This window comes from Cyprinus carpio, chromosome B1 (assembly GCF_018340385.1).
Source record: "Cyprinus carpio isolate SPL01 chromosome B1, ASM1834038v1, whole genome shotgun sequence".
Taxonomy (NCBI): domain Eukaryota; kingdom Metazoa; phylum Chordata; class Actinopteri; order Cypriniformes; family Cyprinidae; genus Cyprinus; species Cyprinus carpio.
In genome coordinates this window covers 29,404,306-29,426,315 of record NC_056597.1, presented here as the reverse complement: position 1 = coordinate 29,426,315, position 22,010 = coordinate 29,404,306, and the positions used below count along the sequence as shown (strand labels likewise).

Here is a 22,010-nt window from a genome sequence, read left to right as displayed (position 1 = left end):
ACTGCAGCTTCAACAACGATACCTACATCTTCAGAAACAACTTCACCTGTACACACATCAGCAACTAAAGAATTGTCAACTAGCGAAATTCCCCAACAAACCACAGTTGTGAGTACAGAAAACCAACAACTAATACTTCAACAACACTGCCTACAACTTAAGAAAGTACAACACAGCAGAAACCACAACTACAGCTTCATCAATCACATCTACAAAAACAAACAATCCAGCAACATCAACAGCTGTAACATCAGAATCCACAACTCTTACTTCAACAAACGATACCTACATCTTCAGAAACACAACTGCAACCTGTAACAACATCAGTAACTAAAGGATTGTCAACTAGCGAAAATTCCAACAACAGTTGTGAGTACAGAGACCACAACTACTACTTCAGCAACACTGCACTACAACTTCAGAAAGTACAACAGCAGAGACCACAACTGCAGCTTCATCAACCACATCTACAACAACAAAACACGATTCCAACAACATCAACAGCTGTAACTTCTGAACAACCACAACTAGCGACAACTTCAACAACCTATGCCTACATCTTCAGAAACAACTGCACCTGTGAAAACATCAGTAACTACAGCTTCTTCCTCAATCTACTGAAATCCCCCACCACCACAGTTGTGAGGAACAAAAACCACAACACACCATTACTTCAGCAATCCACTGCCTACAACTAAAGCTTCATCAACCACATCTACAAAAAACAAATGATCCAACAACATCACAACTAGCAGTAACTTCAGAATCCAGAGACAACTCTTACTTCAACAACTTCTGCTTAACATCTTCAGATACAACTGCACCGTAAAAAACATCAAGTAACTAAAGCTTCCTCATCTACTGGAAATTCCCACAACCACAGTTGTAAGTACAGAGACCACACCTACACTTCTTCAACAACATTGCCTACAACTTTAGAAAGTACAACAGTGGAAACCACCACTACAGCTTCATCAACCACATCTACAATAACAAACAATCCAACAACATCAACAGTAGTAAACACTTCAGAATCCCTAACACTTACTTCAACAAAATATTCCTACAACTTCAAAAAGTACAACAGCAGAAGGACCCCACAACTAAAGATTCATCACAACCACATCTACAAAAACAAACAATCCAACAACATCAACAGCTGTAATTTCAGAATCCACAACTCTTACTTCAACAACAATGCCTACATCTTCAGAACCAACAACTCAACAACCTGTAACAACATCAATAACTACAGCATCCTCAACTACTGAAAATTCCACCACCACAGTTGTGAGTACAGAAAAACCACAAACTATTACTTCAACAACAATGCCTACAACTTCAGAAAGTACAACAATAGAAACCACAACTACAGCTTCATCACTACAACATCTACAAAACACAAACAATCAATCCAAGCAACATCAACAGCTGTAAACAAAACTCCAGAATCCACAACTCTACTTCAACACAATACACTACATCTTCAGAAACAATCTTGCACCTGTAAGAATAACAGCAACTAAAGGATTGTCAGGCAACTAAAGAAACATATTCCAACAAACACACAGTTGTGAGTACAGAGGACCACAACTACTACTTCAGAAACACTCCCTACAACTTCAGAAAGTACAACAGCAGAAAAACCACAACTACAGCTTCATCAACCACATCTACAAAAACAAAACAATCCAAGCCCATCAACAGCTGTAACTTCAGAATCCACAACTCTTACTTCAACAACAATACCTACATCTTCAGAAACAATTGCACCTGTAAGAATAACAGCAACTAAAGGATTGTCAACTAGTGAAATTCCAACAACCACAGTTGTGAGTACAGAGACCACAACTACTACCTCAGAAACACTGCCTACAACTTCAGAAAGTACAACAGCAGAAAAACCACAACTACAGCTTCATCAACCACATCTAAAAAAACAAACAATCCAGCAACATCAACAGCTGTAACTTCAGAATCCACAACTCTTACTTCAACAACAATGCCTACATCTTCAAAAAACAATTGCACCTGTAAGAATAACAGCAACTAAAGGATTGTCAACTAGTGAAATTCCAACAACCACAGTGTGAGTGCAGAGACCACAACTACTATTTCAGAAACACTGCCTACAACTTCAGAAAGTACAACAGCAGAAACCACAACTACAAACTTCATCAGCTTCATCAACGATACCTACATCTTCAGAAACAACTGCACCTGTAACAACATCAGCAACTAAAGGATTGTCAACTAGCGAAAATTCCAACAACCACAGTTGTGAGTACAGAGACCACAACTACTATACTTCAACAACACTGCCTACAAACTTCAGAAAGTACAACAGCAGAAACCACAACTACAGCTTCATCAACCCACATCTACAAAAACAAACAAACCAACAACATCATCAGCTGTAACTTCAGAATCAACAACTCTCACTTCAACAACAATACCTACATCTTCAGAAACAACTGCACCCGTAAGAATAACAGCAACTAAAGGATTGTCAACTAGTGAAATTCCAACAACCACAGTTGTGAGTACAGAGACCACAACTACTACTTCAGAAACACTGCCTACAACTTCAGAAAGTACAACAGCAGAAACCACAACTACAGCTTCATCAACGATACCTACATCTTCAGAAACAACTGCACCTGTAACAACATCAGCAACTAAAGGATTGTCAACTAGCGAAATTCCAACAACCACAGTTGTGAGTACAGAAACCACAACTATTGCTTCCACAACAATGCCTACAACTTCAGAAAGTACAACAGCAGAAACCACAACTACAGCTTCATCAACCACATCTACAACAACAAACAATCCAGCAACATCAATAGCTGTAACTTCAGAATCCACAACTCTTACTTCAACAACGATACCTACATCTTCAGAAACAACTGCACCTGTAACAATATCAACAACTAAAAGGATTGTCAAACTAGCGAAATTCCAAACAACCACAGTTGTGAGTACAGAGACCACAACTACTACTTCAGCAACACTGCCTACAACTTCAGAAAGTACAACAGCAGAGAAACCACAACTACAGCTTCATCAACCACATCTACAAAAACAAACAATCCAGCAACATCAACAGCTGTAACTTCAGAATCCAGAAACTCTTACTTCAACAACAACAATACCTACATCTTCAGAAAACAATTGCACCTGTAAGAATAACAGCAACTAAAGGATTGTCAACTAGTGAAATTCCAACAACCACAATTGTGAGTGCAGAGACCACAACTACTATTTCAGAAACACTGCCTACAACTTCAGAAAGTACAACAGCAGAAACCACAACTACAGCTTCATCAACAGCAATCTCCCGCTGGTCTCCTTCAGCAACATAACACAGCTGTAACTTCAGAATCCACAACTCTTACTTCAACAATGATACCTACATCTTCAGAAAACAACTGCACCTGTAACAACAATTCAGCAACTAAAGGATTGTCAACTAGCGAAATTCCAACAACCACAGTTGTGAGTACAGAGAAACACAACGATTTACTTCAAAAACACTGCCTACAACTTCAGAAAGTACAACAGCAGAAAACACAACACTACAGCTTCATCAACCACATCTACAAAAACCAACCAATCCAACAACATCAACAGCTGTAACTTCAGAATCCACAACTCTTACTTCAACAACAATGCCTACATCTTCAGAAAAACAATTGCACCTGTAAGAATAACAGCAACTAAAGGATTGTCCAACTAGTGAAATTCCAACAACCACAATTGTGAGTACAGAGACCACAACTACTACCTCAGAAACACTGCCTACAACTTCAGAAAGTACAACAGCAGAAACCACAACTACAGCTTCATCAACGATACATCTACAAAACAACAAACAATCCAGCAACATCAACAGCTGTAACTTCAGAATCCACAACTCTTACTTCAACAACAATACCTACATCTTCAGAAACAACTGCACCTGTAACAACATCAGCAACTAAAGGATTGTCAACTAGCGAAATTCCAACAACCACAGTTGTGAGTACAGAGACCACAACTACAAAAAAAACAACAATGCCTACAACTTCAGAAAATAGAACAGCAGAAACCACAACTACAGCTTCATCAACCACATCTACAAAAACAAACAATCCAGCTACATCAACAGCTGTAACTTCAGAATCCACAACTCTTACTTCAACAACAATACCTACATCTTCAGAAACAATTGCACCTGTAAGAATAACAGCAACTAAAGGATTGTCAACTAGTGAAATTCCAACAACCACAATTGTGAGTGCAGAGACCACAACTACTATTTCAGAAACACTGCCTACAACTTCAGAAAGTACAACAGCAGAAAACCACAACTACAGCTTCATCAACCACATCTACAAAAAACAAACAATCCAGCAACATCAACATCTGTAACTTCAGAATCCACAACTCTTACTTCAACAACAGCACCTACATCTTCAGAAACAAATTGCACCTGTAAGAATAAACAGCAACTAAAGGATTGTCAACTAGTGAAATTCCAACAACCACAATTGTGAGTACAGAGACCACAAACTACTATTTCAGAAACACTGCCTACAACTTCAGAAAGTACAACAGCAGAAACCACAACTACAGCTTCATCAACCACATCTACAACAACAAACAATCCAGCAACATCAACAGCTGTAACTTCAGAATCCACAACTCTTACTTCAACAACGATACCTACATCTTCAGAAACAACTGCACCTGTAACAAAATCAGCAACTAAAGGATTGTCAACTAGCGAAATTCCAACAACCACAGTTGTGAGTACAGAGACCACAACTACTACTTCAGCAACACTGCCTACAACTTCAGAAAGTACAACAGCAGAAACCACAACTACAGCTTCATCAACCACATCTACAAAAACAAACAATCCAGCAACATCAACAGCTGTAACTTCAGAATCCACAACTCTTACTTCAACAACAATACCTACATCTTCAGAAACAATTGCACCTGTAAGAATAACAGCAACTAAAGGATTGTCAACTAGTGAAATTCCAACAACCACAGTTGTGAGTACAGAGACCACAACTACTACCTCAGAAACACTGCCTACAACTTCAGAAAGTACAACAGCAGAAACCACAACTACAGCTTCAGATCCACAACCACATCTACAACAACAACACAATCCAGCAACATCAACAGCTGTAACTCAGAATCCACAACTCTTACTTCAACAACGATACCTACATCTTCAGAAACAACTGCACCTGTAACAACATCAGCAACTAAAGGATTGTCAACTAGCGAAATTCCAACAACCACAGTTGTGAGTACAGAGACCACAACGATTACTTCAACAACACTGCCTACAAACTTCAGAAAGTACAACAGCAAAAAACCACAACTACAGCTTCATCAACCACATCTACAAAAACAAACAATCCAGCTACATCAACAGCTGTAACTTCAGAATCCACAACTCTTACTTCAACAACAATACCTACATCTTCAGAAACAATTGGTCCTGTAAGAATAACAGCAACTAAAGGATTGTCAACTAGTGAAATTCCAACAACCACAATTGTGAGTACAGAGACCACAACTACTACTTCAGCAACACTGCCTACAACTTCAGAAAGTACAACAGCAGAAACCACCACTACAGCTTCATCAACCACATCTACAACAACAAAACAATCCAGCAACATCAACAGCTGTAACTTCAGAATCCACAAACTCTTACTTCAACAAACGATACCTACATCTTCAGAAACAACTGCACCTGTAAACAACATCAGCAACTAAAGGATTGTCAATTAGCGAAATTCCAACAACCACAGTTGTGAGTACAGAGACCACAACGACTACTTCAAACAACACTGCCTACAACTTCAGAAAGTACAACAGCAGAAACCACAACTACAGCTTCATCAACCCACATCTACAAAAACAAACAATCCAGCAACATCAACAGCTGTAACTTCCGAATCCACAACTCTTACTTCAACAACAATACCTACATCTTCAGAAACAATTGCACCTGTAAGAAGAATAACAGCAACTAAAGGATTGTCAACTAGTGAAATTCCAACAACCACAGCTGTGAGTACAGAGACCACAACTACTACTACTCAGAAACACTGCCTACAACTTCAGAAAGTACAACAGCAGAAACCACAACTACAGCTTCATCAACGATACCTACTTCAGAAACAACTGCACCTGTAACAACATCAGCAACTAAAGGATTGTCAACTAGCGAAATTCCAACAACCACAGTTGTGAGTACAGAGACCACAACTACTACTTCAACAACAACACTGCCTACAACTTCAGAAAGTACAACAACAGAAACCACAACTACCTACAGCTTCATCAATTATATCTACATCAACAAACTATCCAACAACATCAACAGCTGTAATTTCAGAATCCACAACTCTTACTTCAACAACAATGCCTACATCTTCAAAAACAACTGCACCTGTAACAACTTCAGTAACTAAAGCATTGTCAACTAGCGAAATTCCAACAACCACAGTTGTGAGTACAGAGACCACAACTACTACTTCAACAACACTGCCTACAACTTCAGAAAGTACAACAGCAGAAACCACGACTACAGCTTTATCAACCACATCTACAAAAACAAACAATCCAGCTACATCAACAGCTGTAACTTCAGAATCCACAACTCTTACTTCAACAACAATACCTACATCTTCAGAAACAATTGCACCTGTAAGAATAACAACAACTAAAGGATTGTCAACTAGGGAAATTCCAACAACCACAGTTGTGAGTACAGAGACCACAACTACTACCTCAGAAAACACTGCCTACAACTTCAGAAAGTACCACCAGCAGAAACCACAACTACAGCTTCATCAACCACATCTACAACAACAAACAATCCAACAACATCAACAGCTGTAACTTCAGAATCCACAACTCTTACTTCAACAACAATACCTACATCTTCAGAAAAACAACTGCACCTGTAACAACATCAGCAACTAAAGGATTGTCAACTAGCGAAATTCCAACAACCACAGTTGTGAGTACAGAGACCACAACTACTACTTCAACAACACTGCCTACAACTTCAGAAAGTACAACAGCAGAAACCACGACTACAGCTTTATCAACCACATCTACTGCAACACATGATCCAACAACATCAACAGCTGTAACTTCTGAATCCACAACTCTTACTTCAACAATGCCTACATCTTCAGAAACAACTGCACCTGTAACAAGATCAATAACTACAGCATCCCCAACTAATGAAACTCCCACCTCCACAGTTGTGAGTACAGAAACCACACCCATTACTTCAACAACACTGCCTACAACTTCAGAAAGTACAACAGCAGAGACCGCAACTACAGCTTCATCAACCACATCTAAAACAACTAATGATCCAACAACATCAAGCAAGAACACTCCTTCAGTGGCAACAACAACTGCATTCCAAATAACAACTGTACCTCTATCAAGCACAACTGTTGCTTTCACAAATACAGTTCCAGCTCTAAGCCAGGCAACACTCATTACCACGACAAATGCACCTCCAATAATCACAACTGTGTCTCCAGAGATCATAACTATTGCTGTAACAATTTTGCCTATCTCCTCATCACATGTAACTATATTACCAACTTTAACTCCAACAAAAACAACTGAATCTCCAAGAACCCCATCTGCACCCCATTACAACCATGAATGTTCTGGCCACCACTACAGTTCCAGCTGATATCTCAGCTACAGCTCCAAGCACAGCAACTGCCACCATTCCAAGCTCAACTGCAACTCAAACAACAACTGCCTTTCAACTAACATCAGGAGATCTTTTAAAAACAACTGTCGCTTTTACCAGTACATCTTCTGCTCCAGCCACACTTGCACTTTCAACCAAAACAACTTCAAGCCCAAACTTGGATTCAGAAACCACAACTGCATCAACAACTACCACTGGAATTATTACAGGTTCACTAACACAGCAGAATTTCCAGAATTTCCAATAGCATCAGGTCCAAACAACAATACGTCAACATCACCAGCATCTACAATTTCAGGTCACACATCCATAAAACCAATAGCAGCTGAAACTCTTACTAGCAATACTACACCTCTGAACAATACAACAAAAGCAGATGCAACACTTCAAAGTACTTCAAGTTTGCAACCAGAAACTTCAAACATACCCAAAACATTGCCAACAAATGTGTCCGGTGCAGCAACAGTCACAACCAAATTTATATTCTCTTCTTTGTCATCCCTGCCCACTGAAACTTTGGTCCTAGGTGCTATTAGTTATCTTCATGAATCTAGAAAGTCCCAACTCAATGAATCACTGAAGATTGACAGTTTTACCTATGAGAGTAAGTTTCTTCATTATGAATGTAAAGTCATTTAATTTATGAAATTTTCAACCAGTGAAATATGTGAAACTTTAGCTGATCGAAACTGGATGTCTCTTTCCAAACAGAAATCTCTGAAACTTCCTATGCTGTCATCTTTAATATTAGTTTGAATAATATCAGCATGCCTGAGGATCCTGAGCTAAGAAACAGCAGTTATGTGCAAGTGCAAGATGTTGTCAATAATGCAGTAAGAAACTAGCATTAACACATAGGTGAAGTTTGGGACCAGTGTAAATTTTCACCAGAGGTTGATGAATGGCTTGATTTTTTTTCTTCCTGCAGCTGAACACTCTTCTGAATGAACCTGGCAAGCAAGTTTTCAAACCAAAGTCCTCCAACTTCACGTAAGATGCAAACTCACTTCACAATCTTTATTTCATGTGTTCTCAAATTTTAGCTTGGCTTAAAATAAGCTAAGCTTAAAATAAGAATTACAGAAAATGAGAATTACAGAAAAAAAAGAAAATCCAAACTTTTTGAAGATGTGGATTAAAGTCCCTTACATATATCTTCTGCTTGTTCTGTAGGAGCACTTCAAATCAGATTCATGGCAGGATGGACTACACCTTCCAGGATGGAGATTCCATACAACCAGTTAGCTTCCTAAATGTTTTCCATCTTTCAACTACTACAACAGTGCTTCCAGGAACAACAACCGGTTTTCTCTGTGACTCCTTCAAACCTCATGTAAGTTTTGGTTTTCTGTTTTGAGAACAATTAAAAATGGAAAAGTAATTTTATTGCCAACATTTGATGTACATTAAACAAACATGGTTTATTTACAGATCTGGTTCAGCAGTGGTCACAAGCAAGCTGCTGTTCAACTCCTCATCTCCAGTCCCCAGTGAAGCTCTGGTCCTCAGGCGCTATCAACACTCTCCGTCATTCCAGAGAGTCACAGCTGAATGAATCAGTGAAGGTGGTGAATGTCACCTATGAGAGTAAGTGTCATTCTATACGGCTGTACAGCTTTTGAATGGGAATCAGGACAAACAATTATGAATGGAAAGCTTTGACCAAAGAATGTATTAAAATTTTCTTTCCACACAGAAATCTCAGACACCTCTTATGCTGTGGTCTTTACATTTAATTTGGTTAACATCAGCATGCCAGAGGACCCTGAGCGCAGAAACCAATACATACCTGCAAGTGGAGGATGTCGTCAATAATGCGGTAAAAATTTGAAAATGAACAGTATGAAAATACTAGTCTTCACCAGATGTTAATGAATGGTTTGATTTTTTTCTGCAGCTGAACATTCTTCTGAATGAACCTGGCAAGCAAGTTTTCAAACCAAAGTCCACCAACTTCACGTAAGATGCAAACTCACTTCACAATCTTTATTTCCTGTGTTCTCAAATTTTAGCTTGGAAGCCATGGAAAATAAGAATTACAGAAAAAAAAAAAAAAAAAATCCAAACTTTTTGAAGATGTGGATTAAAGTCCTGTTGGGGACTGCCCCGCTAATGCCGGTTCTTTGATGGTGTTAACCACTTCAGTACTCTGATCAGGGAGTCGGAGTCATCTAATGTCTTTTCACCATTTATTTAGGTGCAGGGTTTCACCATATACACACTGATATGCATTGAAGTTATGCATTGAAGGTAGTTTCTGCAATGAACAATAAACAGAAGTAAATAATTAAATGTCTAACAAATATTAGCATACTGTACAAATAAAACAGCGCATTTCAAATCAAACAATATACACAACTCTCTCTCAACGTGTAGTCAGTGAATTAATAATTACTGGATGTAAACAGGATGTAAAGGAGCATATAAACAACTTAAGATACATTACACAACATCCTCATTATGATATGAAAGTATAACAAACATAGAATATATTGTACAGAATCCGAAACATATTTAAACAAGTTATTAAAACATTAGCAAGATAAGCAGCGATGTTAGCGGCACTTTCCACATGCGTTTCACGTGATGAATTAATGATCATAAGGATCGCGAACCACCAACAACATTACAGGCTTAATGTAGAAACAGATTCAGCAGTATAAACATCCAGTATTACAAAAACGTCATGGAATAAACTTACTTCGTCAGTAACTTTTCCCTGCACTTAGCGATGCTGCACAGGTGGAAACCTTGTCACATTTGTGTAAGCTCTGCATGCATAAACAATGATGCGTCACTTGCGCTAAACACGAATCACACTACCGGTTGCGTAGTGCATATTAACGTAAAACAAGCTCTCACCAGATATAAATAAAAGTATTAATAATAATAATAATCTAAATAGTATTAAAAGATATATAATATGAAGAATTCACAACAAGTCCCTTACAGATATCTTCTGCTTGTTCTGCAGGAGCACTTCAAATAAGATTGATGGCAGGATGGACTACACCTTCCAGGATGGAGATGCCATACAACCAGTCAGCTTCCTAAATGAGCTTCATCTTCCAACTACTACAACAGTGCTTCCAGGAACAACAACCGGTTTCCCTGTGACTCCTTCAAACCTCATGTAAGTTTTGGTTTTCTGTTTTGAGAGCAATTAAAAATGGAAAAGTAATTTTATTGCCAACATTTGATGTACATTAAACAAACATGGTATATTTACAGATCTGGTTCAGCAGTGGTCACAAGCAAGCTGGGTGTTCAACTCCTCATCTCCAGTCCCCAGTGAAGCTCTGGTCCTCAGTGCTATCAGCACTCTCCGTAGTTCCAGAGAGTCACAGCTGAATGAATCAGTGAACGTGGTGAATGTCACCTATGAGAGTAAGTGTCATTCTATAAGGTTGTACAGCTTTTGAATGGGAATCAGACAAACAATTATGAATTGAAAGCTTTGACCAAAAAAAATGTATTCAAATTTTCTTTCCACACAGAAATCTCAGAAACCTCTTATGCTGTGGTCTTTACATTTAATTTGGTTAACATCAGCATGCCAGAGGACCCTGAGCGCAGAAACAATACATACCTGCAAGTGGAGGATATCGTCAATAATGCGGTAAAAATTTAAAAATGAACAATATGAAAATACTAGTCTTCACCAGATGTTAATGAATGGTTTGATTTTCTTCTGCAGCTGAACACTCTTCTGAATGAACCTGGCAAGCAAGTTTTCAAACCAAAGTCCTCCAACTTTCACGTAAGATGCAAACTCACTTCACAATCTTTATTTCATGTGTTCTCAAATTTTAGCTTGGAAGCCATGGAAAATTTGAATTACAGAAAAAAAAAGCAAACTTTTTGAAGATGTGGATTTAAGTCCCTAACAGATATCTTCTGCTTGTTCTGTAGGAGCACTTCAAATAAGATTGATGGCAGGATGGACTACACCTTCCAGGATGGAGATGCCATACAACCAGTCAGCTTCCTAAATGAGCTTCATCTTCCAACTACTACAACAGTGCTTCCAGGAACAACAACCGGTTTCTCTGTGACTCCTTATAACCTCATGTAAGTTTTGGTTTTCTGTTTTGAGAACAATTAAAAAATGGAAAAGTAATTTTATTGCCAACATTTGATGTACATTAAACAAACATGGTTTATTTACAGATTTGGTTCATCAGTGGTCACAAGCAAGCTGCTGTTCAACTCCTCATCTCCAGTCCCCAGTGGAGCTCTGGTCCTCAGCCCTATCAACACTCTCCTTAATTCCAGAGAGTCACAGCTGAATGAATCAGTGAAGGTGGTGAATGTCACCTATGAGAGTAAGTGTCATTCTGTAAGGCTGTACAGCTTTTGAATGGGAATCAGACAAACAATTATGAATGGAAAGCTTTGACAAAAAAATTTATTACAATTTTCTTTCCACACAGAAATCTCAGAAACCTCTTATGCTGTGGTCTTTACATTTAATTTGGTTAACATCAGCATGCCAGAGGACCCTGAGCGCAGAAACAATACATACCTGCAAGTGGAGGATGTCGTCAATAATGCGGTAAAAATTTGAAAATGAACAATATGAAAATACTAGTCTTCAACAGATGTTAATGAATGGTTTGATTTTCTTCTGCAGCTGAACACTCTTCTGAATGAACCTGGCAAGCAAGTTTTCAAACCAAAGTCCTCCAACTTCACGTAAGATGCAAACTCACTTCACAATCTTTATTTCATGTGTTCTCAAATTTTAGCTTGGAAGCCATGGAAAATTTGAATTACAGAAAAAAAAAAAGCAAACTTTTTGAAGATGTGGATTAAAGTCCCTTACAGATATCTTCTGCTTGTTCTGTAGGAGCACTTCAAATCAGATTCATGGCAGGATGGACTACACCTTCCAGGATGGAGATGCCATACAACCAGTTAGCTTCCTAAATGAGCTTCATCTTCCAACTACTACAACAGTGCTTCCAGGAACAACAACCGGTTTCTCTGTGACTCATTCAAACCTCATGTAAGTTTTGGTTTTCTGTTTTGAGAACAATTAAAAATGGAAAAGTAATTTTATTGCCAACATTTGATGTACATTAAACAAACATGGTTTATTTACAGATTTGGTTCAGCAGTGGTCACAAGCAAGCTGCTAAGCCCATGTTTTATGGACCATTAACATGGACTGATAGTCCTCGGCGCTATCAACACTCTCCGTCATTCCAGAGAGTCACAGCTGAATGAATCAGTGAAGGTGGTGAATGTCACCTATGAGAGTAAGTGTCATTCTATAAGGTTGTAGAGCTTTTGAATGGGAATCAGAAAAACAATTATGAATGGAAAGCTTTGACCAAAAAATTTATTAAAATTTTCTTTCCACACAGAAATCTCAGAAACCTCTTATGCTGTGGTCTTTACATTTAATTTGGTTAACATCAGCATGCCAGAGGACCCTGAGTGCAGAAACAATACATACCCGCAAGTGGAGGATGTCGTCAATAATGCGATAAAAATTTGAAAATGAACAGTATGAAAATACTAGTCTTCACCAGATGTTAATGAATGGTTTGATTTTTTTCTGCAGCTGAACATTCTTCTGAATGAACCTGGCAAGCAAGTTTTCAAACCAAAGTCCTCCAACTTCACGTAAGATGCAAACTCACTTCACAATCTTTATTTCATGGGTTCTCAAATTTTAGCTTGGAAGCCATGGAAAATAAGAATTACCACAGAAAAAAAAAAAATCCAAACTTTTTGAAGATGTGGATTAAAGTCCTGTTGGGGACTGCCCCACTAATGCCGGTTCTTTGATGGTGTTAACCACTTCAGTACTCTGATCAGGGAGTCGGAGTCATCTAATGTCTTTTCACCATTTATTTAGGTGCAGGGTTTCACCATATACACACTGATATGCATTGAAGTTATGCATTGAAGGTAGTTTCTGCAATGAACAATAAACAGAAGTAAATAATTAAATGTCTAACAAATATTAGCATACTGTACAAATAAAACAGCGCATTTCAAATTAAACAATATACACAACTCTCTCTCAACGTGTAGTCAGTGAATTAATAATTACTGGATGTAAACAGGATGTAAAGGAGCATATAAACAACTTAAGATACATTACACAACATCCTCATTATGATATGAAAGTATAACAAACATAGAATATATTGTACAGAATCCGAAACATATTTAAACAAGTTATTAAAACATTAGCAAGATAAGCAGCGATGCTAGCGGCACTTTCCACGTGCGTTTCATGTGATGAATTAATGATCATAAGGATCGCGAACCACCAACAACATTACAGGCTTAATGTAGAAACAGATTCAGCAGTATAAAACATCCAGTATTACAAAAACGTCATGGAATAAACTTACTTCGTCAGTAACTTTTTTCCCTGCACTTAGCGATGCTGCACAGGTGGAAACCTTGTCACATTTGTGTAAGCTCTGCATGCACAATGATGCGTCACTTGCGCTAAACAAGAATCACACTACCGGTTGCGTAGTGCATATTAACGTAAAACAAGCTCTCACCAGATATAAATAAAAGTATTAATAATAATAATAATCTAAATAGTATTAAAAGATATATAATATGAAGAATTCACAACAAGTCCCTAACAGATATCTTCTGCTTGTTCTGTAGGAGCACTTCAAATAAGATTGATGGCAGGATGGACTACACCTTCCAGGATGGAGATGCCATACAACCAGTCAGCTTCCTAAATGAGCTTCATCTTCCAACTACTACAACAGTACTTCCAGGAACAACAACCGGTTTCTCTGTGACTCCTTCAAACCTCATGTAAGATTTGGTTTTCTGGTTTGAGAACAATTAAAAATGGAAAAGTAATTTTATTGCCAACATTTGATGTACATTAAACAAACATGGTTTATTTACAGATCTGGTTCAGCACTGGTCAGAAGCAAGCTGGTGTTCAACTCCTCATCTCCAGTCCCCAGTGAAGCTCTGGTCCTCAGCGCTATCAACACTCTCCGTAATTCCAGAGAGTCACAGCTGAATGAATCAGTGAAGGTGGTGAATGTCACCTATGAGAGTAAGTGTCATTCTATAAGGTTGTACAGCTTTTGAATGGGAATCAGACAAACAATTATGAATTGAAAGCTTTGACCAGAAAATGTATTAAAATTTTCTTTCCACACAGAAATCTCAGACACCTCTTATGCTGTGGTCTTTACATTTAATTTGGTTAACATCAGCATGCCAGAGGACCCTGAGCGCAGAAACAATACATACCTGCAAGTGGAGGATGTCGTCAATAATGCGGTAAAAATTTGAAAATGAACAATATGAAAATACTAGTCTTCACCAGATGTTAATGAATGGTTTGATTTTTTTCTGCAGCTGAACACTCTTCTGAATGAACCTGGCAAGCAAGTTTTCAAACCAAAGTCCTCCAACTTCACGTAAGATGCAAACTCACTTCACAATCTTTATTTCATGTGTTCTCAAATTTTAGCTTGGAAGCCATGGAAAATTTGAATTACAGAAAAAAAAAGCAAACTTTTTGAAGATGTGGATTAAAGTCCCTAACAGATATCTTCTGCTTGTTCTGTAGGAGCACTTCAAATAAGATTGATGGCAGGATGGACTACACCTTCCAGGATGGAGATGCCATACAACCAGTCAGCTTCCTAAATGAGCTTCATCTTCCAACTACTACAACAGTGCTTCCAGGAACAACAACCGGTTTCCCTGTGACTCCTTATAAACCTCATGTAAGTTTTGGTTTTCTGGTTTTGAGAACAATTAAAAATGGAAAAGTAATTTTATTGCCAACATTTGATGTAAATTAAACAACATGGTTTATTTACAGATCTGGTTCAGCAGTGGTCACAAGCAAGCTTCTGTTCAACTCCTCATGTCCAGTCCCCAGTGAAGCTCTGGTCCTCAGCCCTATCAACACTCTCCTTAATTCCAGAGAGTCACAGCTGAATGAATCAGTGAAGGTGGTGGAATGTCACCTATGAGAGTAAGTGTCATTCTGTAAGGCTGTACAGCTTTTGAATGGGAATCAGACAAACAATTATGAATGGAAAGCTTTGACAAAAAAATTTATTACAATTTTCTTTCCACACAGAAATCTCAGAAACCTCTTATGCTGTGGTCTTTACATTTAATTTGGTTAACATCAGCATGCCAGAGGACCCTGAGCGCAGAAACAATACATACCTGCAAGTGGAGGATGTCGTCAATAATGCGGTAAAAATTTGAAAATGAACAGTATGAAAATACTAGTCTTCACCAGATGTTAATGAATGGTTTGATTTTCTTCTGCAGCTGAACACTCTTCTGAATGAACCTGGCAAGCAAGTTTTCAAACCAAAGTCCACCAACTTCACGTAAGATGCAAACTCACTTCACAATCTTTATTTCCTGTGTTCTCAAATTTTAGCTTGGAAGCCATGGAAAATTTGAATTACAGAAAAAAAAAAGCAAACTTTTTGAAGATGTGGATTAAAGTCCCTAACAGATATCTTCTGCTTGTTCTGTAGGAGCACTTCAAATCAGATTCATGGCAGGATGGACTACACCTTCCAGGATGGAGATTCCATACAACCAGTTAGCTTCCTAAATGAGCTTCATCTTCCAACTACTACAACAGTGCTTCCAGGAACAACAAACGGTTTTCTCTGTGACTCCTTCAAACCTCATGTAAGTTTTGGTTTTCTGTTTTGAGAACAATTAAAAATGGAAAAAGTAATTTTATTGCCAACATTTGATGTACATTAAACAAACATGGTTTATTTACAGATTTGGTTCAGCAGTGGGTCACAAGCAAGCTGCTGTTCAACTCCTCATCTCCAGTCCCCAGTGAAGCTCTGGTCCTCGGCGCTATCAACACTCTCCGTCATTCCAGAGAGTCACAGCTGAATGAATCAGTGAAGGTGGTGAATGTCACCTATGAGAGTAAGTGTCATTCTATAAGGTTGTACAGCTTTTGAATGGGAATCAGACAAACAATTATGAATGGAAAGCTTTGACCAAAGAATGTATTAAAATTTTCTTTCCACACAGAAATCTCAGACACCTCTTATGCTGTGGTCTTTACATTTAATTTGGTTAACATCAGCATGCCAGAGGACCCTGAGCGCAGAAACAATACATACCCGCAAGTGGAGGATGTCGTCAATAATGCGATAAAAATTTGAAAATGAACAGTATGAAAATACTAGTCTTCACCAGATGTTAATGAATGGTTTGATTTTTTTTTCTGCAGCTGAACATTCTTCTGAATGAACCTGGCAAGCAAGTTTTCAAACCAAAGTCCTCCAACTTCACGTAAGATGCAAACTCACTTCACAATCTTTATTTCATGGGTTCTCAAATTTTAGCTTGGAAGCCATGGAAAATAAGAATTACAGAAAAAAAAAAAATCCAAACTTTTTGAAGATGTGGATTAAAGTCCTGTTGGGGACTGCCCCACTAATGCCGGTTCTTTGATGGTGTTAACCACTTCAGTACTCTGATCAGGGAGTCGGAGTCATCTAATGTCTTTTCACCATTTATTTAGGTGCAGGGTTTCACCATATACACACTGATATGCATTGAAGTTATGCATTGAAGGTAGTTTCTGCAATGAACAATAAACAGAAGTAAATAATTAAATGTCTAACAAATATTAGCATACTGTACAAATAAAACAGCGCATTTCAAATCAAACAATATACACAACTCTCTCTCAACGTGTAGTCAGTGAATTAATAATTACTGGATGTAAACAGGATGTAAAGGAGCATTAAACAACTTAAGATACATTACACAACATCCTCATTATGATATGAAAGTATAACAAACGTAGAATATATTGTACAGAATCCGAAACATATTTAAACAAGATATTAAAAACATTAGCAAGATAAGCAGCGATGCTAGCGGCACTTTCCACATGCGTTTCACGTGATGAATTAATGATCATAAGGATCGCGAACCACCAACAACATTACAGGCTTAATGTAGAAACAGATTCAGCAGTATAAACATCCAGTTTTACAAAAACATCATGGAATAAACTTACTTCGTCAGTAACTTTTCCCTGCACTTAGCGATGCTGCACAGGTGGAAACCTTGTCACATTTGTGTAAGCTCTGCATGCATAAACAATGACGCGTCACTTGCGCCAAACATGAATCACACTACCGGTTGCGTAGTGCATATTAACATAAAACAAGCTCTCACCAGATATAAAATAAAAGTATTAATAATAATAATAATCTAAATAGTATTAAAAGATATATAATATGAAGAATTCACAACAAGTCCCTTACAGATATCTTCTGCTTGTTCTGCAGGAGCACTTCAAATCAGATTGATGGCAGGATGGACTACACCTTCCAGGATGGAGATGCCATACAACCAGTCAGCTTCCTAAATGAGCTTCATCTTCCAACTACTACAACAGTGCTTCCAGGAACAACAACCGTTTCTCTGTGACTCCTTCAAACCTCATGTAAGTTTTGGTTTTCTGTTTTGAGAGCAATTAAAAATGGAAAAGTAATTTTATTGCCAACATTTGATGTACATTAAACAAACATGGTTTATTTACAGATCTGGTTCAGCAGTGGTCACAAGCAAGCTGGTGTTCAACTCCTCATCTCCAGTCCCCAGTGAAGCTCTGGTCCTCAGTGCTATCAGCACTCTCCGTAAATTCCAGAGAGTCACAGCTGAATGAATCAGTGAAGGTGGTGAATGTCACCTATGAGAGTAAGTGTCATTCTATAAGGCTGTACAGCTTTTGAATGGGAATCAGACAAACAATTATGAATTGAAAGCTTTGACCAGAAAATGTATTAAAATTTTCTTTCCACACAGAAATCTCAGAAACCTCTTATGCTGTGGTCTTTACATTTAATTTGGTTAACATCAGCATGCCAGAGGACCCTGAGCGCAGAAACAATACATACCTGCAAGTGGAGGATGTCGTCAATAATGCGGTAAAAATTTGAAAATGAACAATATGAAAATACTAGTCTTCAACAGATGTTAATGAATGGTTTTGATTTTTTTCTGCAGCTGAACACTCTTCTGAATGAACCTGGCAAGCAAGTTTTCAAACCAAAGTCCTCCAACTTCACGTAAGATGCAAACTCACTTCACAATCTTTATTTCATATGTTCTCAAATTTTAGCTCGGAAGCCATGGAAAATAAGAATTACAGAAGCAAAAAAAAATCCAAACTTTTTGAAGATGTTGATTAAAGTCCCTTACAGATATCTTCTGCTTGTTCTGCAGGAGCACTTCAAATCAGATTGATGGCAGGATGGACTACACCTTCAAGGATGGAGATGCCATACAACCAGTCAGCTTCCTAAATGAGCTTCATCTTCCAACTACTACAACAGTGCTTCCAGGAACAACAACCAGTTTCCCTGTGACTCCTTCAAACCTCATGTAAGTTTTGGTTTTCTGTTTTGAGAGCAATTAAAAATGGAAAAGTAATTTTATTGCCAACATTTGATGTACATTAAACAAACATGGTTTATTTACAGATCTGGTTCAGCACTGGTCACAAGCAAGCTGCTGTTCAACTCCTCATCTCCAGTCCCCAGTGAAGCTCTGGTCCTCAGCGCTATCAACACTCTCCGTAAATCCAGAGAGTCACAGCTGAATGAATCAGTGAAGGTGGTGAATGTCACCTATGAGAGTAAGTGTCATTCTATAAGGTTGTACAGCTTTTGAATGGGAATCAGACAAACAATTATGAATTGAAAGCTTTGACCCAAAAAATGTATTAAAATTTTCTTTCCACACAGAAATCTCAGACACCTCTTATGCTGTGGTCTTTACATTTAATTTGGTTAACATCAGCATGCCAGAGGACCCTGAGTGCAGAAACAATACATACCCGCAAGTGGAGGATGTCGTCAATAATGCGGTAAAAATTTGAAAAATGAACAGTATGAAAATACTAGTCTTCACCAGATGTTAATGAATGGTTTGATTTTTTTTCTGCAGCTGAACACTCTTCTGAATGAACCTGGCAAGCAAGTTTTCAAACCAAAGTCCTCCAACTTCACGTAAGATGCAAACTCACTTCACAATCTTTATTTCATGTGTTCTCAAATTTTAGCTTGGAAGCCATGGAAAATAAGAATTACAGAAGAAAAAAAATCCAAACTTTTTAAAGATGTGGATTAAAGTCCCTTACAGATATCTTCTGCTTGTTCTGTAGGAGCACTTCAAATCAGATTGATGGCAGGATGGACTACACCTTCCAGGATGGAGATGCCATACAACCAGTCAGCTTCCTAAATGAGCTTCATCTTCCAACTACTACAACAGTGCTTCCAGGAACAACAACCGGTTTCTCTGTGACTCCTTCAAACCTCATGTAAGTTTTGGTTTTTCTGGTTTGAGAACAATTAAAATGGAAAAGTATTTTATTGCCAACATTTGATGTACATTGAACAAACATGGTTTATTTACAGATTTGGTTCAGCAGTGGTCACAAGCAAGCTGCTGTTCAACTCCTCATCTCCAGTCCCCAGTGAAGCTCTGGTCCTCAGCGCTATCAACACTCTCCGTAATTCCAGAGAACCACAGCTGAATGAATCAGTGAAGGTGGTGAATGTCACCTATGAGAGTAAGTGTCATTCTATAAGGTTGTACAGCTTTTGAATGGGAATCAGACAAACAATATGAATGGAAAGCTTGGACAAAAAAATTATTAAAATTTTCTTTCCACACAGAAATCTCAGAAACCTCTTATGCTGTGGTCTTTACCTTTAATTTGGTTAACATCAGCATGCCAGAGGACCCTGAGCGCAGAAACAATACATACCCGCAAGTGGAGGATGTCATCAATAATGCGGTAAAAATTTAAAAATGAACAGTATGAAAATACTAGTCTTCACCAGATGTTAATGAATGGTTTGATATTTGTTCTGCAGCTGAACACTCTTCTGAATGAACCTGGCAAGCAAGTTTTCAAACCAAAGTCCTCCAACTTCACGTAAGATGCAAACTCACTTCACAATCTTTATTTCATGTGTTCTCAAATTTTAGCTTGGAAGCCATGGAAAATAAGAATTACAGAGGAAAAAAAAAAACCAAACTTTTGAACATGTGGATTAAAGTCCCTTACAGATATCTTCTGCTTGTCCTGTAGGAGCACTTCAAATCAGATTGATGGCAGGATGGACTACACCTTCCAGGATGGAGATGCCATACAACCAGTCAGCTTCCTAAATGAGCTTCATCTTCCAACTACTACAACAGTGCTTCCAGGAACAACAACCGGTTACTCTGTGACTCCTTCAAACCTCATGTAAGTTTTGGTTTTCTGTTTTGAGAACAATTAAAAATGGAAAAGTAATTTTATTGCCAACATTTGATGTACATTAAACAAACATGGTTTATTTACAGATCTGGTTCAGCAGTGGTCACAAGCAAGCTGCTGTTCAACTCCTCATCTCCAGTCCCCAGTGGAGCTCTGGTCCTCAGCCCTATCAACACTCTCCGTAATTCCAGAGAACCACAGCTGAATGAATCAGTGAAGGTGGTGAATGTCACTTATGAGAGTAAGTGTCATTCTATAAGGTTGTACAGCTTTTGAATGGGAATCAGACAAACAATTATGAATGGAAAGCTTTGACCAAAAAAATTATTAAAATTTTCTTTCCACACAGAAATCTCAGAAACCTCTTATGCTGTGGTCTTTACCTTTAATTTGGTTAACATCAGCATGCCAGAGGACCCTGAGTGCAGAAACAATACATACCTGCAAGTGGAGGATGTCATCAATAATATGGTAAAAATTTAAAAATGAACAGTATGAAAATACTAGTCTTCACCAGATGTTAATGAATGGTTTGATATTTGTTCTGCAGCTGAACACTCTTCTGAATGAACCTGGCAAGCAAGTTTTCAAACCAAAGTCCTCCAACTTCACGTAAGATGCAAACTCACTTCACAATCTTTATTTCATATGTTCTCAAATTTTAGCTTGGAAGCCATGGAAAATAAGAATTACAGAAAAAAAAATCCAAACTTTTTGAAGATGTGGATTAAAGTCCCTTACAGATATCTTCTGCTTGTTCTGTAGGAGCACTTCAAATCAGATTGATGGCAGGATGGACTACACCTTCCAGGATGGAGATGCCATACAACCAGTCAGCTTCCTAAATGAGCTTCATCTTCCAACTACTACAACAGTGCTTCCAGGAAAAAAAACCAGTTTAACTGTGACTCTTTCAAACCTCATGTAAGTTTTGGTTTTCTGTTTTGAGAACAA

The 22,010-nt window shown here is 38.1% G+C and overlaps 1 protein-coding gene and 2 long non-coding RNA genes across 3 annotated transcripts in view; all 3 read left to right on the top strand.

Moving 5' to 3' along the window:
* The window catches only part of LOC109081302 (uncharacterized threonine-rich GPI-anchored glycoprotein PJ4664.02-like), a 45,924-nt gene that overhangs the window by 19,726 nt on the left and 4,188 nt on the right, over positions 1-22,010 (top strand). Inside the window, 35 exon segments of the mRNA XM_042716013.1 lie at positions 2,804-2,869; positions 9,244-9,346; positions 10,991-11,146; positions 11,257-11,378; positions 11,457-11,515; positions 11,669-11,830; positions 11,930-12,084; positions 12,193-12,314; positions 12,393-12,454; positions 12,609-12,767; positions 14,659-14,813; positions 14,922-15,043; positions 15,122-15,183; positions 15,336-15,495; positions 16,543-16,687; positions 16,796-16,917; positions 16,998-17,059; positions 18,070-18,207; positions 18,326-18,419; positions 18,421-18,481; positions 18,590-18,711; positions 18,791-18,852; positions 19,010-19,168; positions 19,267-19,421; positions 19,531-19,652; positions 19,733-19,794; positions 19,950-20,108; positions 20,206-20,360; positions 20,467-20,588; positions 20,668-20,729; positions 20,886-21,044; positions 21,143-21,297; positions 21,406-21,527; positions 21,607-21,668; positions 21,822-21,980. Coding sequence (XP_042571947.1) covers positions 2,804-2,869; positions 9,244-9,346; positions 10,991-11,146; positions 11,257-11,378; positions 11,457-11,515; positions 11,669-11,830; positions 11,930-12,084; positions 12,193-12,314; positions 12,393-12,454; positions 12,609-12,767; positions 14,659-14,813; positions 14,922-15,043; positions 15,122-15,183; positions 15,336-15,495; positions 16,543-16,687; positions 16,796-16,917; positions 16,998-17,059; positions 18,070-18,207; positions 18,326-18,419; positions 18,421-18,481; positions 18,590-18,711; positions 18,791-18,852; positions 19,010-19,168; positions 19,267-19,421; positions 19,531-19,652; positions 19,733-19,794; positions 19,950-20,108; positions 20,206-20,360; positions 20,467-20,588; positions 20,668-20,729; positions 20,886-21,044; positions 21,143-21,297; positions 21,406-21,527; positions 21,607-21,668; positions 21,822-21,980 — 4,124 coding nt within the window.
* On the top strand, positions 8,514-9,010 carry LOC109081307. Its single transcript, XR_006153791.1, has 3 exons — positions 8,514-8,592; positions 8,688-8,749; positions 8,933-9,010. It is a non-coding gene; the product is annotated as an uncharacterized LOC109081307 (long non-coding RNA).
* On the top strand, positions 15,733-16,077 carry LOC122135939. The gene is made up of 3 exons (XR_006153792.1): positions 15,733-15,749; positions 15,858-15,979; positions 16,058-16,077. It is a non-coding gene; the product is annotated as an uncharacterized LOC122135939 (long non-coding RNA).